The sequence below is a fragment of the Neolamprologus multifasciatus genome, chromosome 15 (genome assembly GCF_963576455.1).
Source record: "Neolamprologus multifasciatus chromosome 15, fNeoMul1.2, whole genome shotgun sequence".
NCBI lineage: Eukaryota > Metazoa > Chordata > Actinopteri > Cichliformes > Cichlidae > Neolamprologus > Neolamprologus multifasciatus.
Window position 1 is genome coordinate 25,803,117 of NC_140453.1, and position 26,346 is coordinate 25,829,462.

The following is a 26,346-nucleotide window of genomic DNA, read 5'->3' on the forward strand; positions in this document are numbered from 1 at the left end:
TACTAAGAAAAATAGTAACTGTAATATCTCTGCTGTGGATCGGCCAGCTCTGCTTTGTCGTTTGTATCCGCCTCCTCACTGCCGGCCTCGGCCTGCGTGGACGCTCCTTGTGGATCATGATTTTATGATTTTGTTTTCTAGTTGAAATAAAGACTTTTAGGGCAGCGCCTCAGAGCCTGCACGTTTCATACATGAGTTTATTCCTGTAGTCGAGCTAATGTGTTGGTTTATGGAGCTGGTGATCGGATGACTGACATGCAGGAGTGACACACACGTTGGCTGTGTTTTCAGATATTAAAGTTTAAAATAGTTTAATTGTTGGGTCTTCTGTTAGTAACCGAGAACACCAAATAAAACCAATAAAATTGGTTTGGTAATACCAGTAATAACAACAGCCCCCTTGTATGCTGTACCAAAAAATGTGCTTTGGTGTGAATCTGATGGACGAAAGCCAAACCAGTTCCACATCACTGAAGTTGCACCATTTTTACAAACCATTTCTGGTTCATCTGTTTCATTCAACGATCCGCTTTCGCCCTTCTCATTCTCCGTTGCCGCCATGCTTTTTCCGCCATGTGCATATGAAAACAAAAGCACTGCGCATGCGCGTTTTACCCATATTCTATCGTGATTTTTCATTTTCTTATCATTACCTAACATTATACTGGTATTACCATGAACGGTATGATATAGCCCGGGCCCAGTAAGAAGGATGGAACGTTGATGGTGTTGTAGGTTACAAGCTTGTGAGTGAGAAGGCTGCAGTTTGTGCCTTATTATGTGTGCTTTGTTCTCGGCATCGTAGACTCCAAAAACTGTTTGGTTAGCTTTAGGAAACGTGGTTTGGGTTAAAACGCGCCTCTGCAGTATTAACCCTGCGTGTTAATGATGCTGATCTATAGTGTTTAAATGTAATATCAGTGGGTACATGATGAAGTGGAAGTGAGGGACTCGACATTTATCGATATAAACCCGATAAATCATACTGACTGTGTGTTTCTGTGAGATGCTGATGGCTCCGATAAAACGGCAGAATTTGATGTTCTGGGAGTAAAATTGGGCTGTTTGACTGGAAAAAGGTGCAGGCTCGATGTGATGCAGTTTTGTATGTTTAATAGAAAAAAAAAACAGTACAAAATTGTGATTCCTGGCAAACCTCCTGAGATTAAAGCAGTTCTGTACCACACCACATGGTGGCACTACTGTGGCCTATCTGTGGGTCATATTATTCATTATATTAAACATGCCTGTGGTCTGCAGGGTATTTGAGTTAATGTGATTTGTACTGAGCAATGTTATCTTACTTGAGCGCCACCTTGTGGTAAAACACACTGACTATCAGCCGTTTTATTTTCGCAGTCTCTGTTTGACTTGATTTGGCCACACCCACCCGTTTGTTAGCCAGTCCCAATCTACGATATATGAAATGAAACTTGTGTTCAGTGATTTTATTTGCTGGTTTTTGATGATGAAAATTTATAATGGCTAACCGCCACCACATTGGACAAATGCAACAGAGGAGGATGAAGCACCCCACTAAGTTTTAATCTTTTTCCTGCTTTTTCCAACAATTCCCATCAGCCTCCATTACAAGAAATCAGCCAGTAAAACACTAAATATTAGAAAAGTTGTGTTGACCAAAGGTTTGTCCAAATAAAACACACGTTCTGCAGTTTGGGCCAGGGTCGTGATGATAGCAGTACTCAGGAAAATGGACCGGCTGCTTCTGACGTGGCCTCGTTGCAGCAGCTTCCTGTCCTCCTGTTTTCATCCGGTCTGTGGATCCTCTGCCTGACTTGAAGCAGCTGTGTGGGCTTGGCAGCACTCCAGCCTGAGGTTTCTCTTTATTTACTCTGCTCAGCTGACTGCTGTGTAGTGAGAGGAGATTAAAGGACAGGATTAAAAGTCTGCATCAGTTTTTTAAGCGTAAAATCCGTCAGCGGTTTCTATTTTTAGCTGCCGGAGCAGCGGTGAAACATCTGTTCTCTCTGAGTCACTCCTCTCGCCTACTATTATTATGTCAGTGTGTCAAATACAGAGTGAGTGTGAATATTAAAGTGTACCCAGGCGTAACTGTTGACTCCAGCTTAAAGCGGCCTCGCAGGCCTTCAGCGTGCCGCGGATGAGGGTTCACTCTCAGAGACACACCTGACACCCTCACACCTGAGCACATGCCATGAACCTCAGTGAAAACAGACAAACCATATCAGTGGGTAAGTTACTAGGATAATGTGCGGTGTGTTATCTGCAGCAGGTGGCAGTAGGCCAAGCCCCCAAGCAGACACACAGAGTGGAGCTTATATCTAAAGATATTTAACTTTCCATCGGTCCATCATGTGAGCGTGCTCAGTCAGACTTGGTGTTGATGGATATAGAAGACTGACCTAATGGTGGCAGAAAACTGATGAACGGACAGTTTGGTTTCTCATAGTGGAAACAAACAGAAAGATGCAGTACCTCCTCAGTCTTACTAATATGAATGTTGATGATGTCATTGCTCTGTAGTCATCAGAGGTTTTGTCACACTGATGAATCAGAGTCACGTGTTGTGTCTTTAAACATGGTGTTAAGTTCATGGCGTCACTAAATATCCACCGTGTTCCCCTCCTCAGGTGCCGCCCATGGACCCGATGGCGATGAAGCGTTCTCAACTATACGGGATGAGCAACAACCCGTACTCCCAGCAACAGGGGGCGCCGTACCCTGGACAGCCCTACGGCTCCCCTACCCCGCACAGATACCCGATGGGGATGTCCAGCAGGGGGCAGGTGGGAATGGGAGGGATGCAGTACCCTCAGCAGCAGGTGGGAGGCGCTCAGATGTGTCTTTAAGGCTCCATTTGAATTAATGCAAAATAATTCTTTAGTTTCATTTAACTTGTAGTTCTGGGTGGGATCTCAAACTCTGCAGTTACAGGATCTGACGTCAATAAAACTGAACATCCATAAATCTGATCATAAATCCAACACCTGAAAGTCTTCAGCTTTACTTTTTTTATTGTCACAGTAAAGAAGTGATGCTTATCAGTAATTTACAGGCTTTCATTTCTTTCTGTGGCTGCACTGGCCAGTTAGAAGCAGTTTAGTTGTATAACAGCACCAAGACCATCTTCAGATAATGAAAAACAGATGAAAAATAGAAATCTACAATTTCCTTGAAATTACTGGACAGGTGATAAAAATACATTTAAGATGGGATTTAAAATTTAAATGATTTGATGAGTTTATGCAGAGTTTAACTGGTCCCTTAAATCCACCCAGGATGCTTGGTTGACCTACGGCGCTGAAAGGATCCTGAGCTGCACACTGTGGGAGAATTTGTATAGACAAAAGTTCCCAATTAAAAACCTTCATGTTGGGGTGAAACTTGCCAGGTTATCTGACTCCACCCTCCTTCCTGATCTCCCACCTGCCTGAAGTTAAGCGGGTGATGCAGACGTCTGTCTCTGCAGCATCTCGACATGGAGGAGCAGGAGCTCTCCCCTGAGCCTGCCTCTGTGGAGGAGCTCGTGTTTGTGACCTAACTCTTTCAGTCACTATAACTCTCATGACTTTATGTGATGTTGGAAAACTGTTAAATCTGAGTGCGAGGCAGCCCAGTGTGGTGTTGTTTGTCTGGGGTTGGTTACTGTAGGTGATAAAAGAGACCTGATCAGTGCCCAAATCAGTGCTTTCATTGTGGCTGCAGAGCGGTGAGACATGTTTGCAGAGCAGCATCAGGCTGATATGAAAAAGTCTGATTTCTGTAGAGATCAGATTGCTTTACTACAGGCCAGAGGACCCGAGAGCTTCCTGTAACTCTCCACATTAGGATACACGTGTGAAGCATTAACCGGATACTCATTAGCATGCAGACTGTTGGCTCGTTAATGTCCTCCCAGGATGACTAATGAAAACATCTCCTGTGAGTTTGCCGTCCCTGCTCCTGTTCTGCTGGTCTTCAGCAGCCTCTGAGCTGGTTTATGGAAACTAAGGCCTTCGTTCCCTTGGTGCTGATTCATCTGCAGCGTCACCGTTTTGTCACTGTGGACAAGGCCTCTGTTGATGCAGTCAGACCGCACGGTTTCTGCCGGGCCGGTCCGGGTCAGGCTATTTCTGGTACACCCTGGGCTCAGGCTATTTTTAGACTCCAGTTTGGGTCTGACGCTGCAGCTCAGAGCAGACTGGATCCTTTGGTGGGTAAACACCGCCGAATGCCACAGAGAGCAACAGACGGCGAAGCTTCTTCTCAGCGAATGAATCAGGAGGTAGAATAAATCTGTCTGTCCCAGTGATGATGGGTTAATAATAATCAGCCATCGCTGAATTCATCCACACATACTGTGGATTTTAAAGCTTTCAGAGAAGAATAAAGAACTAAAACACTCAGCAAGTGTTTATCTGTACATGTCAAGCCTAACACAGGCAGTGAGTCCGTGTGAGCTCTGTAGTTTTCTGGTATTTGATAAGGAGATAAAAAGTCCCAGTCAACAGAAGAGTTTTTAGAAAGTAGCTTTGTTAGACTGACAGTGATTCAGTCTTCACCCAGAAGACGAGGAACTTTTAATTTGAAAAGTTACAACGGGAAGTACAGTTTCAGTCTTCGATGAAGATTGGAGCTGCTGTGTAGTCATGTGTGAACGTTATTTTTTCTGACATTAAAGTTGAAAATTTGAAACTGTGGCTGTGAGCAGGACAAGGAGGAGTGTAGCCTGGCTGAACCTGCTGCTGTGAGCCACAGCACTTTTCTTCAGGTTTCATCACTGTTGGGCCTGAATCTAATTCTGAGGACAGTAAGAGTCTGAAATTGTCCTCCGTGGTTCAGCTGTTGGAAGTCTGCACCTGTTTGTGCTGGTTTTAGTCTTCCAGCAGACGGAGAAGGTGGAAACATCTTGTGGTTCTGCCTCTGCGCTGTTGTCAGGCCGTTGAGCTCCGATCTGAACCTGTGTGTTAGGCGATATGGCCTAAAATTCATATCATGATATAATTTGTGCGATAACGATATATATCACAATATGTTCTTTTCTTCTGTATAATGTATTTTCCACACTATAAGGCACACTTAAAATCATTTAATTTTCTCAAAAATCGAGAGTGTGCCTTATGTATGAATTCTGGTTGTGCTTACTGACCTCCAACCGATTTTGGCGTGCAGAAATCTGTTTAAAAAATGTTTTAGTACAACTTTGGTAAGCTGCACTGCTTGATGGATTGTCAGAGCATTACGGCTGCTGTGGTGAGGAGCTTCGCGGAGTAATCTGGGTCCAAAACTCCATCTGTTTCAGGTCCCAAAGTCAAACGAACACTAGTTAAAAACTGTCTAAATTCTTTCATCTTTAATTAAATCATCAGCGTTGCTGCTTTATCGGGTGTAACAATTAAGTTTAACATCCATGCATCCATGAAAACAGAATTTATTAAATTTAACGGAGTTAGAAGTTAACAGGAAGTTAGCTCGCTAGTTTACACCTAAACATTTCATACCATGTTCTGACTGAGAGATTTTTGAAACTAATTAAAACGTACAGCTCTGCTACCACTTCCAACATAAATGAAGACAGAAAACTAAACAGCAGTGGCGTTTGCAGGGTTACTGAAGTTGTACTACCTGGTATATAATGTTGTGCTATGTGATTGCTAGCGACACAGCTATGTTAGCATAACATTAGCACAATGAAGCTGGAGGATGAACGCCAACTTTTTTTCCACTCGATAAAAGTTAACGTGAGGGATTCTGGTGGTCAGGGACAAATGCAATCGCATAGCAGGATGCTATACACGGGCCAAACTTCAGTCGGGAGAACAACTGAGATTATTCATCCACAATACAAGGTTAGTTAATATACTGCAACAACATGGGAATAGAACAGCTGCGAGAGAATTCAACATTAATGAATCAATGTTACGGAAGTGGAGGAAGCGCAGTTTTTGGCTTTCCCCATATTTCAAAAGTGCTTCATCTCTTTGCTATGACTGTCGCCCGCCATAATTTGCAGATAATGGTTTCAGCCGCTGCGATGCTTTCGACCAAAACAGGCGCAGCTTGATGACATCATCAACATGCGTTATCGCGATATAGTCAAAATCTCTATCGTTAGCCAAATTTATATCGTTTCTATCGTATATCGCCCACCCCTACTGTGTGTTCTCGAGTTGGGTTTCTCTTCCTTATAAGATATATGTTCAGCTTCAGTCAGTGAATTTTCTGTTCAAGCTTCGTCTCACCTTTCTGTTCTAAGAACCTGATTGGTTTCAGAGCTGTGAGGAAGGCACCTGCAGGTGTTTCTCCCGCCGACTCTCGGGCTGGACGGTGTGTCATTATTGTTGCAGATGGTTTAAGCCTGAGGGAGTTTGTGTCGCCGCTGTTGTGTCTGATTATGCAGAGAGAGAGTAATGAGTTTCATGGGAGCGCAAGGCCCAAGTGGCCCTGGGACTATTCTTTATTAACTCTCTGATTCCACACGAAATTCGACCCTTGGCTCCCTTGTCTGAGCTCCGCAAAATAAACCTGGTTTCAGGAGGTTACCGAGTTACTGTTAGAGCATGAACTCCGACTGTAATCTCTGTTTCAGTGAAGCTGCAGTATTGACGGACATGCTGGTGAGGAAATGCTCTCGATCAAACAATGCGCTGGAGGTCAGGGCGCTTAAAGGCCCCTCCAGGCTTTCAGAGTCCACGCGCAGCCTGAAGTCTGTCTGATTCTTCCTGATATTTATGCAGACATTGTCGGCTTTCTGTCCCACTTTAGTGCTCTCAAGCAGGGCGGTTAATCCCGCAGCTGCAGCTCTCTCGGGTTGCAACAAGGTTGCATTGTATTGCATTTTGCAGCATCTGCGTTGAGCCAGATAACTATCTGAGAGAGAAGCTGTGTGGATGAGTTTCAACACATCTGATTTTAACCCTCTGGCTTTGTTAAAAATCACTACCCTTTCAGCTTGTTCGTGGCCAAAAGTGGCCACCTACAGATTAGGTCTGTAATTTTTATTATTTTTATGTTTTTTTGCCATTTTTTTTGCATAAAGCTTTTAAGTAACTTCAGTTCTTTTCATAAATATAAAATTATTATTACTTTTTACATTTTTAACCCTTTAAACACCAGTTTGTTTGTCCACTGCACTAGCTGGAAGACAACCTCAAATCTCGCAATTTTATATAATTGCATTGCTACTGAAATTTCTTGTATTATTAATAGTAGAGTCTGGGGCATGTAATTGATCCACATCAACATTGATTATAATGCATTGTTATTTTTGTGCAGGGAGAGCAAAAACATAAAAACTTCCTCTCAGCTTGTTCGTGGCCAAAAATGGCCACCCCTTGTTTACGTTTACAAAATGCTATAAAATTCATATATATTAAGAAAAATTCCCACTTTTTTTGACATGATTTTTTAGATTAGTACCAGTGCTGTTCATGGAAATCAAAATTTCATTCAAATTCATAATTTTAACCCTTTAAATACCAGTTAGATCACATAATCCTAGGAACTCATAAATGGAAAAAATCACAAAACCCCAATTTTTTTCCAAATAAAACATGCCATCTGATTTACTTTCTAACCATGATGGAGGTTAGATGCATAGCAATAATTAACAGTATCAATGACTTTTATACATCTTTGTTTTTTTGTGCAGTGACAGAAAAACATAAAAACTTCCTCTCAGCTTGTTTGTGGCCAAAAATGGCCACCCCCTGTTTACATTTACAAAATGCTATAAAATTCATATATATTAAGAAAAATTTCCACTTTTTTTGACATGATTCTTTAGATTAGTACCAGTGCTGTTCATCAAGACCAAAATTTCATTCAAATTCATAATTTTAACCCTTTAAATACCAGTTAAATCAAATAATCCTAGGAACTCATAAATGGAAAAAAATCACAAAACCCCAATTTTTTTCCAAATAAAACATGCCATCTGATTTACTTTCTAACCATGATGGAGGTTAGATGCATAGCAATAATTAACAGTATCAATGACTTTTATACATCTTTATTTTTTTGTGCAGTGACAGAAAAACATAAAAACTTCCTCTCAGCTTGTTTGTGGCCAAAAATGGCCACCCCCTGTTTACATTTACAAAATGCTATAAAATTCATATATATTAAGAAAAATTTCCACTTTTTTTGACATGATTCTTTAGATTAGTACCAGTGCTGTTCATCAAGACCAAAATTTCATTCAAATTCATAATTTTAACCCTTTAAATACCAGTTAAATCAAATAATCCTAGGAACTCATAAATGGAAAAAAATCACAAAACCCCAATTTTTTTCCAAATAAAACATGCCATCTGATTTACTTTCTAACCATGGTGGAGGTTAGATGTATAACAATAATTAAAAGTATCAATGAGTTTTATGCATCTTTGTTTTTTTGTGCAGTGACAGAAAAACATAAAAACTTCCAAAAATGGCCACCCCCTGTTTACATTTACAAAATGCTATAAAATTCATATATATTAAGAAAAATTTCCACTTTTTTTGACATGATTTTTTTAGATTAGTATCAGCGCTGTTCATCAAGACCAAAATTTCATTCAAATCCAGACTTTTAACCCTTTAAATCACAGTTAAATTACATAATTTTAATGATTTACAAAGGGATAAAAGCATAAAATCCCCATTTTTTTTCTAAATAATACATGCAAACTGATTTATTTTCTAACCATGATGGAGGTTAGATGCATAGCAATAATTAAAAGTATCAATGAGTTTTATGTATCTTTGGTTTTTTGTGCAGTGACAGAAAAACAAAAAAAAATCCCTCTAATTTTGTTCGTGGCCAAAAATGGCCACCCATGTTTACGTTTTCAAAATACTATAAAATTCATATATATTAAAACATTTTTCTACTTTCATTGACTTGATGTTTTAGATTAGTATCAGCGCTGTTCATCAAGACCAAAATTTAATTCAAATCCAGACTTTTAACCCTTTAAATACCAGTTAAATTACATAATTTTAATGATTTACAAAGGGATAAAGGGATAAAGGGATAAAAGCATAAAATCCCCATTTTTTTTCTAAATAATACATGCAAACTGATTTATTTTCTAACCATGATGGAGGTTAGATGCATAGCAATAATTAAAAGTATCAATGAGTTTTATGTATCTTTGGTTTTTTGTGCTGTGACAGAAAAACAAAAAAACCCTCTCATTTTGTTCGTGGCCAAAAATGGCCACCCATGTTTACGTTTTCAAAATACTATAAAATTCATATATATTAAAACATTTTTCTACTTTCATTGACTTGATGTTTTAGATTAGTATCAGCGCTGTTCATCAAGACCAAAATTTAATTCAAATCCAGACTTTTAACCCTTTAAATACCAGTTAAATTACATAATTTTAATGATTTACAAAGGGATAAAGGGATAAAGGGATAAAAGCATAAAATCCCCATTTTTTTTCTAAATAATACATGCAAACTGATTTATTTTCTAACCATGATGGAGGTTAGATGCATAGCAATAATTAAAAGTATCAATGAGTTTTATGTATCTTTGGTTTTTTGTGCTGTGACAGAAAAACAAAAAAACCCTCTCATTTTGTTCGTGGCCAAAAATGGCCACCCATGTTTACGTTTTCAAAATACTATAAAATTCATATATATTAAAACATTTTTCTACTTTCATTGACTTGATTTTTTAAATTAGCACCAGTCCTAGTCATGAAAACCAAAATATAATTCAAATTTAGATATTATACGCTTTGAACTGGGTGTGATTCCCAATCAGCCAGAGTTCACACCCAGTTTCACACCTTGGCTCAGGCGATTAGAGGATCATCAGGGGGTCCCTTTGTCCCTCTGGGGGGGGGGGGGGGGGGGGGACACTCCCACCTTCTTGCCATATTGCCAGAATAAATGGTCTGGAAGCTGTTAGGTTTACTTACAGCAGTAGCAACGTCTGCACCTGCATAAACTCCAGGACACGTTTACAAACAGTGTTTGTTGTTGTTTGCGCTGCAGCTGCAGGTTTGAACTCTGCAAAATGTCCTGTGATTGGGGTTTTTTTTGTTTTTGTTTTTGTTTCTAGAGTTAATATTTTGGGTATGGTCTCTTTTTATGAAAAATACAAGAGTAAAAGTGCTTTTCACATGTGCTTCAAAGCTAAGTTTGACTGGGAACCTCAAAGCTCAATATCCTGCATCCACAGGAATTCACTGCAGCCTATGTAATGTTTGATGCGTCATTATTTATTCCAGTCTATCTTGCAAATACATGTTTGTGCTGCAATGTCATGCACAAACACAAACTATCAGATCCTTAAGACCAAACCTATGTCAAAATTGTTTCATTATATTGGTCCATTGGAGTGTGGTAACCCATCAAACGCCCCTAGTGGAAACCAAGAATATTACATGAAATTGCTTGCTTGGCACAAAATGGGCCAAGGATGTCATATGGTGAAAAACATTAAAAACTACAATTTTCATGTGTTGAGTTTAGAATGAAAGCAATTTTACCTAAATATAGTAATATAGTACTGCCAGTAACAAGGAATCAAAAAAGGTGGTTATAATGGGTTTCAATTGGCCACAAGTGGCCACATTCAGTAAAATAGGAACAATGTGGTGTATAGTGAATATTATTGACATTATTAAGGAGCTGATGTTGAAAATTAAAAAAATTTAATAAAATACACACCTTTGGAAAGTTTCATTCCATTTGCATTAACAGAACAAAAATGGTTGAAAACCGAAAAGTGAAGTGGCCACCAGTGGCCAGGTTAGAAACCAGAGGGTTAAAGCAGGTTTTTAAGGTGGTATGAATGTTAATGAGGAGGAGTACCATGGTTGGTTTGGCATTAAGATTAGAGCAGGGCGATATGACCAAAAATATTTATCACGATATACATTTGAAAATCTGCGATAACGATATAACTGACGATATAATTAACACTAGACAAAACACTTTACAACTCCTCAACTTTATTAGTGCAAAAAAAAATCAATGTATTTTCACTTAAACAAGCTGCTGTTTTTTTATGTGCATTAAAGTTATATATAATTTTAACAGTGCAAATACAAATTCCTTGCTGACAGTTTAACCAAAAGGCATTTCCAGTGGAAATTGGCCGACATATCCTCAGCATAACCATGTATAATATCCACAAAGCTTAAAAAGAGGTTATACACATGTAATACGGTAATATTATGTTGAAGCACAGTACGTATCACTCCGCGAGACTCCTGCCTACGATAGCCTTAATGCTGCGACAATCCATCAAGCTGTGCGGCTTTGTAGCTTAGCAAAGTCGTACTGAAACATTTGACAGACTTTCAAGCGCCGTGTACGACATAAAATTGTTTCGAGGTCAGTAAACATAACCAGAATTCATACACAAGGCACACGGGATTATAAGGGGCACTGATTTTCAGAAAAATCAAAGGATTGATTTTAAGTGGGCCATATTTTCCAAAAAGCACGGTAATAACGACGGCCCGCTAGCATGCGCTACCAAAAATAGTGCTTTGTTGTGTATCTGACGGATGAAAGCCAAACCAGTTCCACGCCACTGAAGTTGCAGCATTTTTACAAACCAATTCTGGTTCATCCCTTTCATTTAACGATCCACTTTCGCTCTTCTCATTCTGCGTCGCCGCCATGTGCATATGTAAACAAAGGCACTGCGCATGCGCGTTTTACCCATATTCTGTCCCGAAATGTCATTTTCCTATCGTTGCCCAACATTACACCGGTATTACCGTGAACGGTATGATATAGCCCAGCCCTAATTAAGATGATCAGTTTGAATCAGTGAATTGATGTCTTTTCATCTGCCTCCTCCTCTTCTTCACTCTGCGTATCTGGAATCAGACAGATCGGGTCTAAGAGGAGGAATGTGTTAAAGATCGGAAATGTGGCTCATACTGACGGTCATCATGTGGTTCTCCTGTGACGCTGCAAAACACGAGGTCAGGGGTCAGAAGTCTATGACCAGAGGAAGCTTCCTCCAGTATGAGAACAGATCTGTTCCACAGAGGAAGTCTGAGATATTCAGGAAATTAAATTTAGAGGTCACTTTCCAGGAAAAGGGCGGTGTGTGATTCCTGAGCGGCTTCACTGTAGAGCAGGACAGATTATTATTATCATTAGAGGAACAGAGATGCTTTTGTTTGGCTTTTAATTGACTCTTTAGCTAAAGCAGTGAAGGCTGGGGGCGTCTTGAGGAGGCTGCACAAGAGTTAAACTGAGAGTGTCTGTGAGGAAGAGCCGCTGAAGGAAGTGTTCAGACTCTGTGCTTAAGTCTGAGTCTCAGTACTGATTATGCAGAAACATATTTGATATTATTATTATAATTATGATTAATTAATATGTATATGCGTTTCATAACTTCTGTACAGCTGAGCAGCTGCATCTATAGTAACACAGCATCATGTGTTTTAAATTTTATATTTTAACTTTATATGAAGTAACTAAGACTGTTCAGCAACCTCTTGGTAACCTTCGGTTGCTAGGGAAAAATCTGTCTGCTAAAAACGTCCTGATGATTGCTGTAAGAAGACACTGACTTGTCTGCAAACACTCACTAAACATGACGAAACACTGAAACACAAACTAGAAGCACAACAAATCGGCCTTTTCCATATAAACTGTAGGTAACTGCAGCAGTCTGTACTCACAAGTGCAGTGCTGCATACCTGTTGAGAGCTACTGTCACCTAGCAACAGTTCTCCAATATTTAGCAATCAGTCACCAACCGGTTGCAGAATTTTTATTTTTCCCGAGTTAGTAAAATCACTGTGTGATCGAAGCAGTCACCACGGTGATTCTACTTTAGAAACATGACCAGGTAGAAACGCAGCCTGACTGCTCATCGGCGTGTTACCCGATGAGTTTGGGCTCTGGCTGCTGGACTGGGTTCTGCATACACTGCGTAACATAATGCTGATGTTTCTGTCCTGGATGCAGTTCCCACTTTACTGTCCGCTCTGGTCCTTTTGTTCAATAAAATAGAAGTAAAATGTCAACATCCATGCTGCATACTGCATGGATGCATGGATTTAATGCAGGTGATGATTTTTCACAAAATAAAGAGTCATTCAACTTTAAAGCAGTGCTGATGCTTACTGTAACAGTACAAAGGAAAGGCGTGATTTGTTGCTAAAGAATACAAATTGTAAATTTGAGTTTGTTTTATTTCTTTGCACTCGTCATGTTTCTGACCTGGAGTCTTTCTGTCTGTTTAGTCTGTGGAAATCTATCGGCCGTTTCAAAGCTTTAACCTCGTGTTTGTGGTGTTAACAAGGTAGTATCGATTGGCCTTGTGTCTCTGATGTCTGTGGTCTCTTCTCAGATGGGCTCTCAGTACAGCCAGCAGCAGCAACAGCAGAACATGAGCGGTTACTGCCAGCCGGGCCAGCCGCCGTACTTCAGTCCGCCACAGCAGCAACCCGCCGCCCCCAGTCAGCCACCGTACATGCAGCCCCGCCCACTGCCACAGCAGGTAGGACTGGGATTACAAACCTAAACTTTATTTTGTCTTTCTGATTTCACTGTTAATTCACTCAAATTCCTGCACATCTTTTCACAATAAGAGCCTTTTATAGGAGTAAAGGGAAGGGAATGAACCTCTTGACGATTCTTATTGTGAAAAATAAGAAAGAAGAGGCTTCAACATATAACCAGAAATCAGAAGATAAGAAAACGAAAAGTTGTATGATAATGCTGTCAAATATAAAAGAAGTTGTGATGCTGCTGTGGATGTGTGGCTGTCTTCTGTGTAGATGTTTCTGAGGGGAAATGGCTCGAGGCCTCCAGAGAGCTTTAAGCTGCCAGACTCTCCAAGCCTCACAAGTTCAAAACATCTCAGAATGGCTCCTGAAACGCCTTCAGCTAGCAAGCTCCACTTACCTTTGTCTCTGTAGCACTTAAAAAAGACATGAAGTGTTCTACAGAAGTCAAAAACCAGTATCCAAACTGGAATTAAACAGGAAAAAAACAAAAAGAGCACAGACATTAGAAGTAATAGATAAATTTAATAGAAAGAAATTCCATCCATCCATTTCCTACCACTCTCCAGGCCACGGGATAGCACGTTAGTGAGACTTTAGCATGCCATTCTAGAGACTTGATCTGTCCACTGGGGTCTGCCCATAGCTGGGTGGGATTAAACAGCGACAAGGTAAATCCTCATCAGATTCTATTGTGAAATTTTCCCATGAAGGAAATCGAGCTGAGCTTCAGTTCTCTGAAGAGACCAGATTAACTTTAGTATTTAGTTTGTATTTGCTGATAATGACAATCCTTTCTGTCCTGTTTCTGTCCTAAAGTGTTACTTCATTTGGTCTTTCTTCACAAACATGGCTGTCTTTGTCTTCAGAGGATCGTGTTACACAAGTTTTTGTGAAGACATGAAACAGAGAGAGAGAGAGAGAGCATCTCCTCGAGTCTGTTTTTTATCTGATCACTTCAACAATGTGAGACGTTCATGGTGTTTAAAAGGAGTTGGCTGCAGGCAATGGGGAAACCCCAACCTCCAGCTGCTGTTTTATCATCTTCATCTTCCTCAAGACGGCAGCTGAGACTCTGACCTGCAGCAGGCAGCAGGAGCCGCGCTTTGAGACTCCCAGCAGCTACCACAGCTCCACCTGCAGCCGAGAGATGTCCAGGACTTCTCTGAGGTCTGCTACAAGTGCATTGTGGGATGTCTTTCATTTTTTCTGAATGGATTGTTGCGTCTGGCTCATTCAGGACACGTCAGAGAAGGGAGACCCGCTCAGCTCGGGTTTTCACCAAGTCCATTTATTAATTATAAGTTAAAAAATGAGAACAGAAGAAAACTGGGTGCTAACCTTTATCCAGACTTCATGTAGAGACGACTACAGCTCAATCAAACCAAATGAGCAATTGTAAACTGACACAAATTGGTGCGATTGGGTCTTTTAGGAAACCAACATATTACTGTGGCCAGTGTCCATGTTTACCACTTAACTAGGCCTATGCAACACATCTATAATGAAAAATCCAACTAAACAAAATCAGCAGATGTGAAGAACAACCACTTTTATGCACCGAGGAAGACGTAATGTCCTGGCCAATGCGATGCTTCAACCGCACGATCAACACAAAAATGCCACCGATGGGGGTTCAGACAGGATTTAGATAGAAAACAGTATTCCATGTACTTCATCTGCCTCACGCCTGAGGCCATATCTAAAGTCACCATCAACCCAACAGAGCACACAGAGGAAACCTGCAGGCTCCACACAGAAAGACCTGAGCTGTACAAAGAAGACAAAACTAAAATTCAGCTGCCAGAAACACGGCTAACTTTCAACGCCTTTGGGTTTTTTTGTTTGTTTGTTTTTTTGTTTTTTTTTTTGGGTGGGGGGGGGGGGGGGGGGTGTTTGCCGTTTGTTCCTGTAAGATTTAAATGCTTTGTCTGTCTGTCACCCTGCAGGAGGTGCCGCAGGAGGCTTACGGGGGCCGGGGCCAGTCTGCCGCTATGACTCCTGGGAAACCAAACCACGAGGAGATGAGTCTGAGTCAACAGGAGAGGCCATCGAGTCTGCCAGTGAGTCCGAACACACAGCTGCTCTCTGCTGGTCAGGCACAAAGACCCCCAACCCTACACACACACAGACACGCACATAGTTCATCACACAAACCAACAACATGCCAGAGTTTCCATTAGCAATGGATGATATAACCTCAGAATATTATCACAATATTCCACAGAAGGTTGTGATAATATTTCAGATAATATTGGAAAAAAGCAGAATCTTGGTGAGTGCAGCTCATAGGGAGGAGGATTTATTATTGCGAATGAAACAAGGACATTTTCCATCCTTCTGTCCCAGTGAGCAGCTGTCTCTGGGTCAAAGAGTGGATCAGTAACTGTAATAGTCCAGCGCTCCAGCGGTGCTCGGTGGGTCACTCATTACTAGCTGCTAGCATCTCCTACTCCTTGTTGCATAGGCAACATAACAATATGATGTCACTATGTCATTAATATCATAATATGATACTTTAATAATAGCAGTAAAAATTAATACCAGTATCATTACGGATGCTCTGAATAGTTCCCATCACTGTTTGGTCAAACTATGCCAGAGTTCAAAGAGTAGAGTGATGGTTGTGGTCACCCTGGGTCATAAATCAGACTCATCCAGATCTATGTGAGCTGTTTATGACTCACTCACAGCACCGCTGAATACTGAGTGGGCAAGATTTGGTCCAGGAGTAATGAGGTGGGCCTGATGTGGATTACAGCCATTTTTTTTATGGCCCAACACACCTGAAATTTATCCTGTGGGGCTGACACACTGATCCTCAGTCAGTACCACATCTACACCACAGAGTTCTTGTCCTGGTCTTTGACTGATGGCGGATCTGAAGGACAGCAGGATTCAGCCTAAAAAACCGTTTAGTTTTTATGTTAAAGCTTCCTCAAACTCCTGCTGCAGAATAAACCAAACCCAACCTGAGGAGCTTTCTATCAAACAGGCACGTTCCTGTATGGACGGGCAGTTTCTTAATCTGCCTGCACCACTTCTTAAAAAACTGATGAACCATCTGTGCCTCACAACACACAGACAGACTCCGTGTTCAGTTAACTAATAATTAACTAATGTTAATGATTTTGGCTATAATAATAGAGTAGTGATGATCGGATATGGTGACAGACCTGCATCAGACTAAACAACCCTGATTCCAAAATGTTGTGTGTAGTGTAAAATACAGTGTGTCAGATTTTTCAGATTTGGTTTTTATATATAAAATATTATTATTGTAATAAAATAAATATTAATGATAATAATAAATTTTTAGTTTGAATGCAGTTCTAAGGCTGTGTTCTGTTGATCTGTGTTCATGAGGTTTGGAGGGCGAGGTCAGACAGTTTTCCTCCTGGTGGGTCGGCTTTCTTCAGTCCCGACTTCCTGTCCTGTTCTGATTCCGCAGGCTCGGTTTTAGCAGAATAAGAGCTGTTTGTTGTCAGGCTCATAGCTCGTGATTCAGCCTGCGTGACATATTGAACGTGTTTCATGCCCCCCACTGGGGGGGGCAACTTTTCTCTGAGTTGAAGCTCGCAGGTTTCACGCTCTGAGCGCCTGAGGCCCCCTGCCGCCTCGGCCTGTGTCGCTGCACCACTTAGAGACACACGACTGAAATAATGATGGCGACCTGCGACGGCTCTCGCAGGGAATCGCCATTTACATTTAAAATAGGTTTAACCCCCAAAAGACTCAGCCCATTAGCAAGCCAGCACGTCTGCTGCTGGATGAGCACTAGTCAGTTCAGACTGATTTTATTCACCACATTTCACTTCAGGCTGAATCCTGAGTTACTACAGAGGTTAGCTGCAAAACCAGTGGACGCAGAAGCAAGAAGATTGTAATCAAGAATACACACCATAGAAAATCAGAAAGATGATGATTAAAAAAACAGCAGAGACCATAAAAGAATAAAAGTGTATGAAGCAGAAACACATATCTGAGTGTTTGAAGAGGATGACGTGGCAGCCAGTAGAGCAGGGCGATATGACCAAAAATATTTATCACGATATACATTTGAAAATTTGCAATAACAATATAACTGACAATATAATTGACACTAGACAAAATACTTTACAACTCCACAACTTTATTAGTGCAAAAAAAAAAAAGTATGTATTTTCACTTAAACAAGCAGCTGTTTTATGTGCATTAAAGTTATATAAAAATGTAACAGTGCAAATGCAAATTCCTTGCTAACAGTTTAACCAAAAAGCATTTCCAGTGGAAATTGGCCGACATATCCTCAGCATAACCATGTATAATATCCACAAAGCTTAAAAAGAGGTTATACACATGTAATACGGTAATATTATGTTGAAGCACAGTACGTATCCACGAGGCTCCTGCCTACAATAGCCGTAATGCTCCGACAATCCATTAAGCGGTGCGGGTTCGTAGCTTAGCAAAGTCGTACTAAAACATTTGACAGATTTTCGAGCGCCGTGTACCACATAAAATCGTTTCGAGGTCAGTAAACACAACCAGAATTCATACACAAGGCCCATTGGATTATAAGGGGCACTGTCGATTTTCAGAAAAATCAAAGGATTGATTTTAAGGGTGCCGTATTTTCCAAAAAACATGGTAATAACGACGGCCCGGTAGCATGCGCTACCAAAAATCTTGTTTTGTTGTGTGTCTGACGGACGAAAGCTAAACCAGTTCCACACCACTGAAGTTGCAGCATTTTTACAAACCAATTCTGGTTCATCCGTTTTTATTCAACGATCTGCTTTCGCCGCCATGCTTTTTCCCAGTAGCGGTTTTAGATACGGGCGACACGGGCGGGTGCCCGGGGCGGCATCGTGGTGGGGGCGGCATCGCGGCTCGTTCTCATGCTGCCCCGACATCATGCCAGCGCATATTGGGAATGGCATTGGTTTTCTATCGCCCATTTGCTGGGAGTAAGGGCGCCCTCAGTTTGCGAGGTGCGCCTGCTGCTTGCGGCACAGGGAGGAAAGGGCGGGGCGGCGGGGGATGCTCTGGCTGGCTGGAGCAGCAAAAATTACCAACTCGCAAAATAAAACAAATTACAAACAAACCAACAAACACGAAAACACCAGACATTATGATACAGACTTATCATTTGCACCGATGTTTTTTCAAAATTCTATACGCGAAAAGTGAGCGCGAGAGCCCTCGGTGCGCCTGCTCGCTGCTGAAGTCAAAGTAAACTTTATTGTCATCTCCGCTACATACAGTCCAGTATATAGAGAGACGAGACGACGAGGCTCCAGTTACAACAGTGCAAGTAAACAAACAATATATATAAGAAGAGTAAGAAAATAAATATACACTTTAGGACCAGGGGTAAAGGGATCAATAACAATTTAAAATGTATATTTTATATTTTGTTGATCTAAAGTCTCACACACAACCCGTTTTTAAACTTCTTTTCTCATTTTTTAAATGAGAAAAGAAGAGGAGGAGTGTAGCGACTTCCACAGTCGCTAGAGGCCGGGGACTGAGCCTGTCTATTTGCCTCTCAACTTTACGCAATAATGCGAGAGGTGGAATTGCTTGCTTGTTTATTAAAGTGCTTGAAAAGTTTACAGAGCAATGTGATCGGCTCGCGATTCAAACTCTTAAAACATCACAGGCTCTAATGCAACAAGGGGAAACTCGTTGTGCTGCGGTCAACAAAAATTACGGCTACCCAGCCCTGCTCTGTCAAAATCAAACCAGTGAAAGACGGACTGACAACGCCCTCTTAATGTCGCCGCTAGCACCCACGTGACTCCCGTTACACACCACCATAGCAACCAAACAAATGAAAACCGAGTGATCATTAAAATTCAATACATTTAATTATGACTCCTACAAGGAGAAATGAGCAAAAGATACAGGTAAGCAGATGTGTCATTGGATAATGGCAGGTCATGTATCCTAAAACATTAAGAATCAGGATACTTTCTTAATCCCTAAGGAAATTATTTGGGTTACAGTTCCTCCAAGAAGAAATGGTAAAAATAGTAACAGTAACAGACTAAACTCCAAACAATATATACAATAATATAATATTAATTAGTCAGTGTCAATTGTTGATTTGTCCTGTTCTCATTGTATGACGAATTATGATGTCTGTTTAGTAGCCGTTTGCATACAACGTTTGCATACAATGCATACTTCGTCTCTCTCTTCATGTGTGTGTGTGTGTGTGGGGGGGGGGCGCCAGAGGGGGTGTTCGCCCAGGGCGCCAAACAGGCTAGGACCGCTACTGCTTTTTCCAACGTGTGCGTATGAAAACAAAGGCACTGCACATGCGCGTTTTACCCATATTCTATTGCGATATTTCATTTTTCTATCGTTGCCCAAAATTATACCGGTATTACCGTGAATGGTATGATATGGCCCAGCCCTAACAGCCAGGGCTAATTTTCATTTATATTTCTAAACTTTTTGGTCCCTGTAGTTGTTCGCTCTGCGTGTTTCTCCTGTTTGTACAGACATGTGTGATCTTGCCATTGGACAGACTTTACCCAAATGAAAGAAACAATTTCACCTGTTTGTGAGGGTTCACCTTCTCACAGTGCCCAGGTGTATTAAAGGTTTTCAATTTAACCATCATCAGCACCTCTGTCTGCAGTATAAACAGAGAGATCTCAGTGGTCATGGGAACTTAAAACCCAGATTATAAATCCATTTAATCATATTATAATAATAAAAAGTTTCTCTCACACAGACGTCACCATGAGAGAATCTAGAACAATGGCACGGCTCATCATCTTTAATTAAACTCATTATGAAACATCAGTGAGGACAGAATGGAGCCTTGAGGAACACCAATGTGACTTTCAGTTCACGTCACATCTTCATCCCACTCTATGATTTCAGTCTGTTAATTTCCCCACCTTCAGCTGCAGCTCTGCTTCAACCTCTCCACCCATCTCCATCACTGCCTTCGCCTCTTTCCTTCACGCTCGCTTGTCCTCCTTCCTTTCCTTTTCTCTCCTTTTCCTCTCTGTCTCTGTTGCTGTGCCTCATCACCCCTCTCTCGCTGTTTTCCTCTTTATCTTCTGGAGCCTCCTTTTGAAGTCGTGCTGCTGATGCAGTTGCCATGGCGACTACTGGTGGAAAGATGAGGGCTCTGTTGCAGGAGGAGAAAATCAGCAGAAATCAGCTGCACCCGAAGGCCTTGCAGACTCTTTAATAAGTTGACTTCAGTTCAGAGTCGGCAATGTTCAGTCCCAATGTTTCATTGACAGAAATCCAAAATGTGTTCGTTTTTTGCTGACGGTTGCTCATTTTTCCGTGTCTGCTCAGTCTGAAATGAAGAAAAGAACGCTTGACGCCTGTAAATGGGTTTGACCTAGCAGCGAACAAGGACACGCCGCCCTAATTCTCGGAAAGACATACGTGACAGAAACATTGACAGAGAAGAAGAGACGGGTCCATGTCTACAGATTTGTTTCTGCCAGATAGCTTCACAGTTTTTAATCTTTTTTGCTGTTCAGACTCATTTAAACTTTTGAGCAGGACTGGGTGATTAATCCAATTTATTATCAACAATAAAAACACAACTTGTAATTATCAATAAGTACTTAGATTTAAAAATTAAACCTGAGCTGCTCTAAAATTGATCACCGTAGATCAATCAGATGATTGGAGCGCACCTCTGCACGTTTCCATGTTTGACTCTTTCTGTTCTGGTGTGTGATCACATGACGCCGGCGGTGTTCATCGCTGTTTAATGGAGAACCTGTTTCAGGGAGGTGCTGTCTGTTAGAGGAGGAGGAGGAAGAGGGCTCGCTCCTGTTGGAGAAACAAAGAGAAGCGTGTTGTTCTCTCTGCAGGAAAACTCCGAATGAGCGATGAGGTCGGAAAATTCTCTTCATCCAATCAGAGCCTACGAGGCTTTAATGAAACAGGATAATTACGGCCATAAATCACCGACCTGCAGCACGTCGCTCCGCGGCGGCTCCTTCACCTCCGCCTGCTCCTCCCTGTTCTTTCTCTCAGCCGCTCGGTGCTCTGCTTTTATTTCTGTTACTGATGTGTTTCTGCTTTAAAGTCCAGTCCTCTGTTTACTCTACGGACTCAGCCTCTCCTGATAAATTACATTTTCCACAAAGAACTCACATTTTTCCTCCAAGAACAAACAAAAACAGCCGGGCTGAATTTGAAACTGTGGAGATGTGGAGCAGTTGGCATAGCCTTCACGTTTTAAGAAAAACTTAATGAAAGTCTGAAAACAGCAGAGCTGTGAGGCCAGATTGCATTTAAAACAACACAGTTTACCTGCTTTTAGCTGGCATGATTCGTGCTGATGGCAGCAAAGGTTTGTAATAAGAGACTGGGACTGATAATAAATCCTTATAAGAAGAAAAACCTTAAAATAGCTGTGCTACGACTATCCAGAGAGCCCAGCTGGCTTTGGGACACATCCAAAGGTGCTTTCTCAGGTGAGGGTGTCCAGTGTTAATGACCCAAACACACACACATCCACTACTCCAAATGAATCTCACTGTTGTGTTATTTGTGTGAATCTTAAAGCTCTCTGTTTGCTTCTGGTCTGCCGGCGAATACCTTAAAGAAAAATGGTTACTGGATGCGCTTCACCTCAGCACTGAAATCTGTATAAAAAGACTAAACTGTGGCCTGACGGCAGTATCCCTGTGGTCCCAACTTCCCCGTAAATTTGAGTGTGACATCTCGACCTCCAACATTTAAGTTTAACCACGCTCACCACTCTGCGCCTGTCCGCTGAGCCCCAAGTGACTCTTTCAGTGGACTGAAATGAGGAGACTCGGCAGGTTTCAACTGGATTGTAACGTTCCTTCGTTGGTGTGCACATGAACCTTCGTTTTTACAGATGACAGCTGTTACATCGCTCTGAACCAATCAGACTCACAGATGCAGCCATTTGAATCTTTCCTCAGGGCTAAGTTTGGCAGTAGGTTCATGTTCAGCCTATTAGATTTTTCCTCTTTTTAGTCAGCCAAAAAAGAACTGGCGAGTAGTTCCTCCTTGTAGTTTTTGCAATTTTGTACACTAACGAGTGAATATTCAGGTTTTTTCCACCTCTGTACATGACTTACAGTCAGCTCTTGTTAATCAAAAACAGATGAAGCGCAGCTAGAAATCCATTTTCTCTGCACCAAGGTCCATGGTGACCTCTCTGTTCAAGGTTTGCCGTGACGTTCGCTCCTTCAGAAGCTGCAGACTCAGTGCAGTTTCCACTCAGCTGTGCTGCTTTGAGGTTAATGTGCTACAGCTGGGACGTTTCCACCTCCTTGCCTTATTATGGCGTCTGCTGAAGGAGGCGTTTACGAGCCGGCGCCAAAGAGCGGTCAATGGTCCTCCTGTGAGGGTGTTACTGATGTCATTTACCGAGCAGCCGCGGCTGTAACGATTCACCAGAAGACGAGTAAGAAATAAAACAGAAAGCTAAAGTCCAACGTGCATCAGAACAGCTGCTAGTCGTGGTTGGTTCACTCAGTCCAGGTACATATGAGTTTCTGTCAGTTTACTGTGTGGCAGGTTTTGTCGGAAAAGACTAAACTATGATCATAAATCACAGAAGTCAGCTGAGGTTGTGTCTTCAGTTTAAAGCACTCGGCCGTTTTCTGTCCTTAGAAGTCACTCGCGTTGATGCAAACAGGTGAACAAGTGTGAAAAACGTCCAACAGGTGTTTTATCATCTGCTGCTCTGTGCTGTCTTTCAGGACCTCTCCGGCTCCATCGATGATTTGCCCACTGGCACAGAGGCGGTGGTGAATTCGGGGGGATCGGGCTCTGGCAGTGCTCAGGGCGACCAGGGGACTCCAGCCCGTTCTCCATTCTCCCCGCACGTCTCCCCTCGCCTCCCTCCGCCACCTCGCACCGGACCCTCTCCCTCCCCCTCCCCGTCCCCCGCTGCCACTGGCAGCCAATTGCGATCCGGACCTCTTTCCCCCGCCACCAGCGGACCAGGTGGGAGCACAGTTATGAGTGTTATCACAAGGTCCTGTGATGCGTTTGATGTTCCTGTGGAGTCACAACTCTGTGTTCTCCCAACTGTTTGTTTCAGACTCTCAGATGCCCCCTCACGTCTCAGGTCCTGGTCCAGATGTTGGTCCCCATTCCTCCCAGTCTGCCATGACTCAGGACAGAGGTACAAGTCACCAGTATAACTGAGTTATTGTAGACTAGCCAATCATTTTAAATCTTTGTATGTGAGCGTCTGAGGTTAAACAAGGTTTAAGGTTCATGGTTTCTGAGTTTTTACAGTCTGTCATGTTAGCTAAGCTACTGCTAGGCTAACCTTGTCACTTCCCCCCACCACCTTTATCTTCATCTCCAGGTTTCCCACCCACCATGCAGCGCAGCACCTCTGGGTCTCAGTTTGGGCCCCAGCAGTCCTCTTCGTCCATGACCCCTCACCCAGGGCCGGGGGGGCCAATGCACCACAGCTCCTACCAGCAGGCCGGCCACTCCTATGGGCAGTACGGACCTCCAGGTAGGTTAAATCACAAAAACACTTTGTTTTCTAACCTCTCACTGCATCTCTGATAACTTGTCTGGTCCTACTCAGGTAACTACCCGCGGCCCCCGCATTATGGCGGGCCAGGCCTGGGCGTGGGCTCCAGCCTGGCCAACAGCCTGGCCTTGAATGCCAGCAGTCCCATGCACGGCCAGGGCCCGTCCACCCCAGCGGGCCGTGGTCCTGGCCCCGGGCCCGGTGTGGGTGGGCGGCCTTACCCTGCAGGAGGAGGCACATTGGCCCCCACCTCACCTAGCATGCCGCAGGCCACCGGGCAGGGCATGGGGCCCCCGGGACCCAACACCAGCTGTAAGCCACCTGAGGTTGTCCCCACCACCGGACCCGGTGCCAACTCATCATCAGCACCGTCTACAGCAGCCAATCAGAGCAGGTGAGTCGACCCACCGAGCTAAAGTGAGGTGGCCTGGTCCTCACAATCATCAGCAGCTTTTAAATATAAATCTGTGAAATGATGCTCTTGGTTCTTAATTCATCCTAACTTTTCTTATTGAGGGGTTAAAAATTAGAGTCAGTTTAAATCTGCTCAAACCTCCCAGTGTGTCCGTGGAAAACTCCCAGAGGATGAAGCCGGCGCTCCTGTGGAGCCGACTGAATTGTGATGAAGCTTGTTTTTGATTTTTGGGCTCAGACTGATGAACGTTTGTTCCTTCTCTCCCTCCATCCTCCTTCCATTTTTCCAGACCTCCCTTCGCTCGCTCACCCATCTACCACAGCCCATCCTGGCACACCGGTCGACCTGCCCTCTCTCCCACCCTCCACCCCTCCCACCCTCTTACCCACCCTCATCAGCACCACTCCCAGCAGCTCAGTGCCAGTGCTCAGCCCCAGCATCCTGCTGTGCAGGCCCCCTCTGAGCATTATGGGTAGGTTTGTTAGCAGACAGCTGTGAGGGTCTGCTATAGGTCACAGAGGGTTAATGACATGTTTTACTAACTACTTCTTCTGTGGTTCTGCTGGCTGCTGCTGCTGCTGCTGTTGCTGTTTTATACCCACAGCTGAAGCTAACAGTCACAACGTGTTTCAACTTTGATTCAAGCTCTCTTAAAAACATCATCGTGTTCTTCTTCTACAATGCTTAAATGGTACCAGCGCCACCTGCTATTTATCCCACCAAGCAAATTTCTAATATAAAAACAGCAGTTTTAAACTGGACACTGGATTAATATTTGTGCTGGATGGAAACCTGCTTGGGTCAGTGCTCTGACCTGCTAAGCCCTCAGCTCTGCTTCTTTGGCTCCTTTAACAACACAGTTCCAGCCTGTTCCACGCATTTGTAATGGTCATTTATCCTTTTTCCTCTCCAGGCAAGGCAGCTACCCGGGCATGACACCGCTGGGTGCAATGGGCCCTGGAGGTCCAGGAGGCCACGCAGGTCCTGGAGGTCCTTACAGTCAACAGCCAGGGAGTAACTCTGGGAGGATGACGCCACAGGGACCCCCCTACAGTGCCCCACCATCAGGTAGGAACGCAGACCTGAGCACCTGTCAGAGACTGGTTGGACGTTGCGGAGGTTATGAATAGGGGTGGGTTTTTATAATCGATTTATCGATTAAAATCGATTCTGGCTTGGATAACGTAAAATCGATTCATTAAAATCCTGAATCGATTTTTTAATATAAATTTATTTTGCCCGAAATGCCAGAATCTCTGGTGAAATCTCACAAAATTTCAACAACCACCAAACAGCTAAGACAGTAAATGAGAGCAGGAACATGGATTCTGCACAAAGACTTAAACACACAGCCCAACCGCGGATCAGAATCAGTGAGATGTTGCCTTTCTCACAGTCGGGGCTGAAAGCCGACAGCGCGCTGATTCTGATCTGTCGGCGGTCCGCGCTTTGTGTTCACGCCCTTTATGCGCTGATTCTAAAGTTGTTAGTTTTATCTCTCTCCAAACAATATTGACCGAACCAGCAGCAAGAGAAGATCCAAACTAGGCTTCACATAAACAATGTCATGAATTCACTCTGACTTTTATTGTTTTGCTTCGACCACGATGCACAGCTCTCTCTCGCATGCTCGCTCTCTTGCGCTCTCTCTCTCCCTCTCTCTCCCTGTACTGTTTTCTGCATTATTCGCTTGCTTGTTACGCACAAGTCTACCGTTGTTTACAGCGCTGTCGGCTGACGGTTTTTTTTTTCGTTTTATATACTTCCGAAAATAAAACCTAATTTCTGCCGTTCAATACCGAACAAATTTAAACTTTTTAAAATTATGCAAAATGCAAAACACTCAGCCGTGTCTCTAATAAAACCGCTGTAACTTCAGAGGTAATGTTCATATGTTGATTAATGGTTTTCTTTCGTTTTTGATCTACTGCAGAAAAGTTTTATAAATTCCCAGAACAGGAAAATCACCTTCATGTTTTTCTGTG

At 42.6% G+C, this 26,346-nt stretch overlaps 1 protein-coding gene across 2 annotated transcripts in view; it reads left to right on the top strand.

Annotated features, from left to right (window-relative positions):
- The window catches only part of arid1b (AT-rich interactive domain 1B), a 41,322-nt gene that overhangs the window by 3,484 nt on the left and 11,492 nt on the right, over positions 1 to 26,346 (top strand). The window contains exons 2-10 of one of the 2 annotated variants that reach the window (XM_085132191.1): positions 2,613 to 2,804; positions 13,286 to 13,435; positions 15,392 to 15,505; positions 23,153 to 23,399; positions 23,497 to 23,580; positions 23,770 to 23,925; positions 24,001 to 24,340; positions 24,651 to 24,833; positions 25,275 to 25,429. In XM_085132191.1, the coding sequence (XP_084988317.1) occupies positions 2,613 to 2,804; positions 13,286 to 13,435; positions 15,392 to 15,505; positions 23,153 to 23,399; positions 23,497 to 23,580; positions 23,770 to 23,925; positions 24,001 to 24,340; positions 24,651 to 24,833; positions 25,275 to 25,429 (1,621 nt within the window). The remainder of the gene's footprint in view (positions 1 to 2,612; positions 2,805 to 13,285; positions 13,436 to 15,391; positions 15,506 to 23,152; positions 23,400 to 23,496; positions 23,581 to 23,769; positions 23,926 to 24,000; positions 24,341 to 24,650; positions 24,834 to 25,274; positions 25,430 to 26,346) is intronic. The other variant, XM_085132192.1, reaches the window with a different exon arrangement.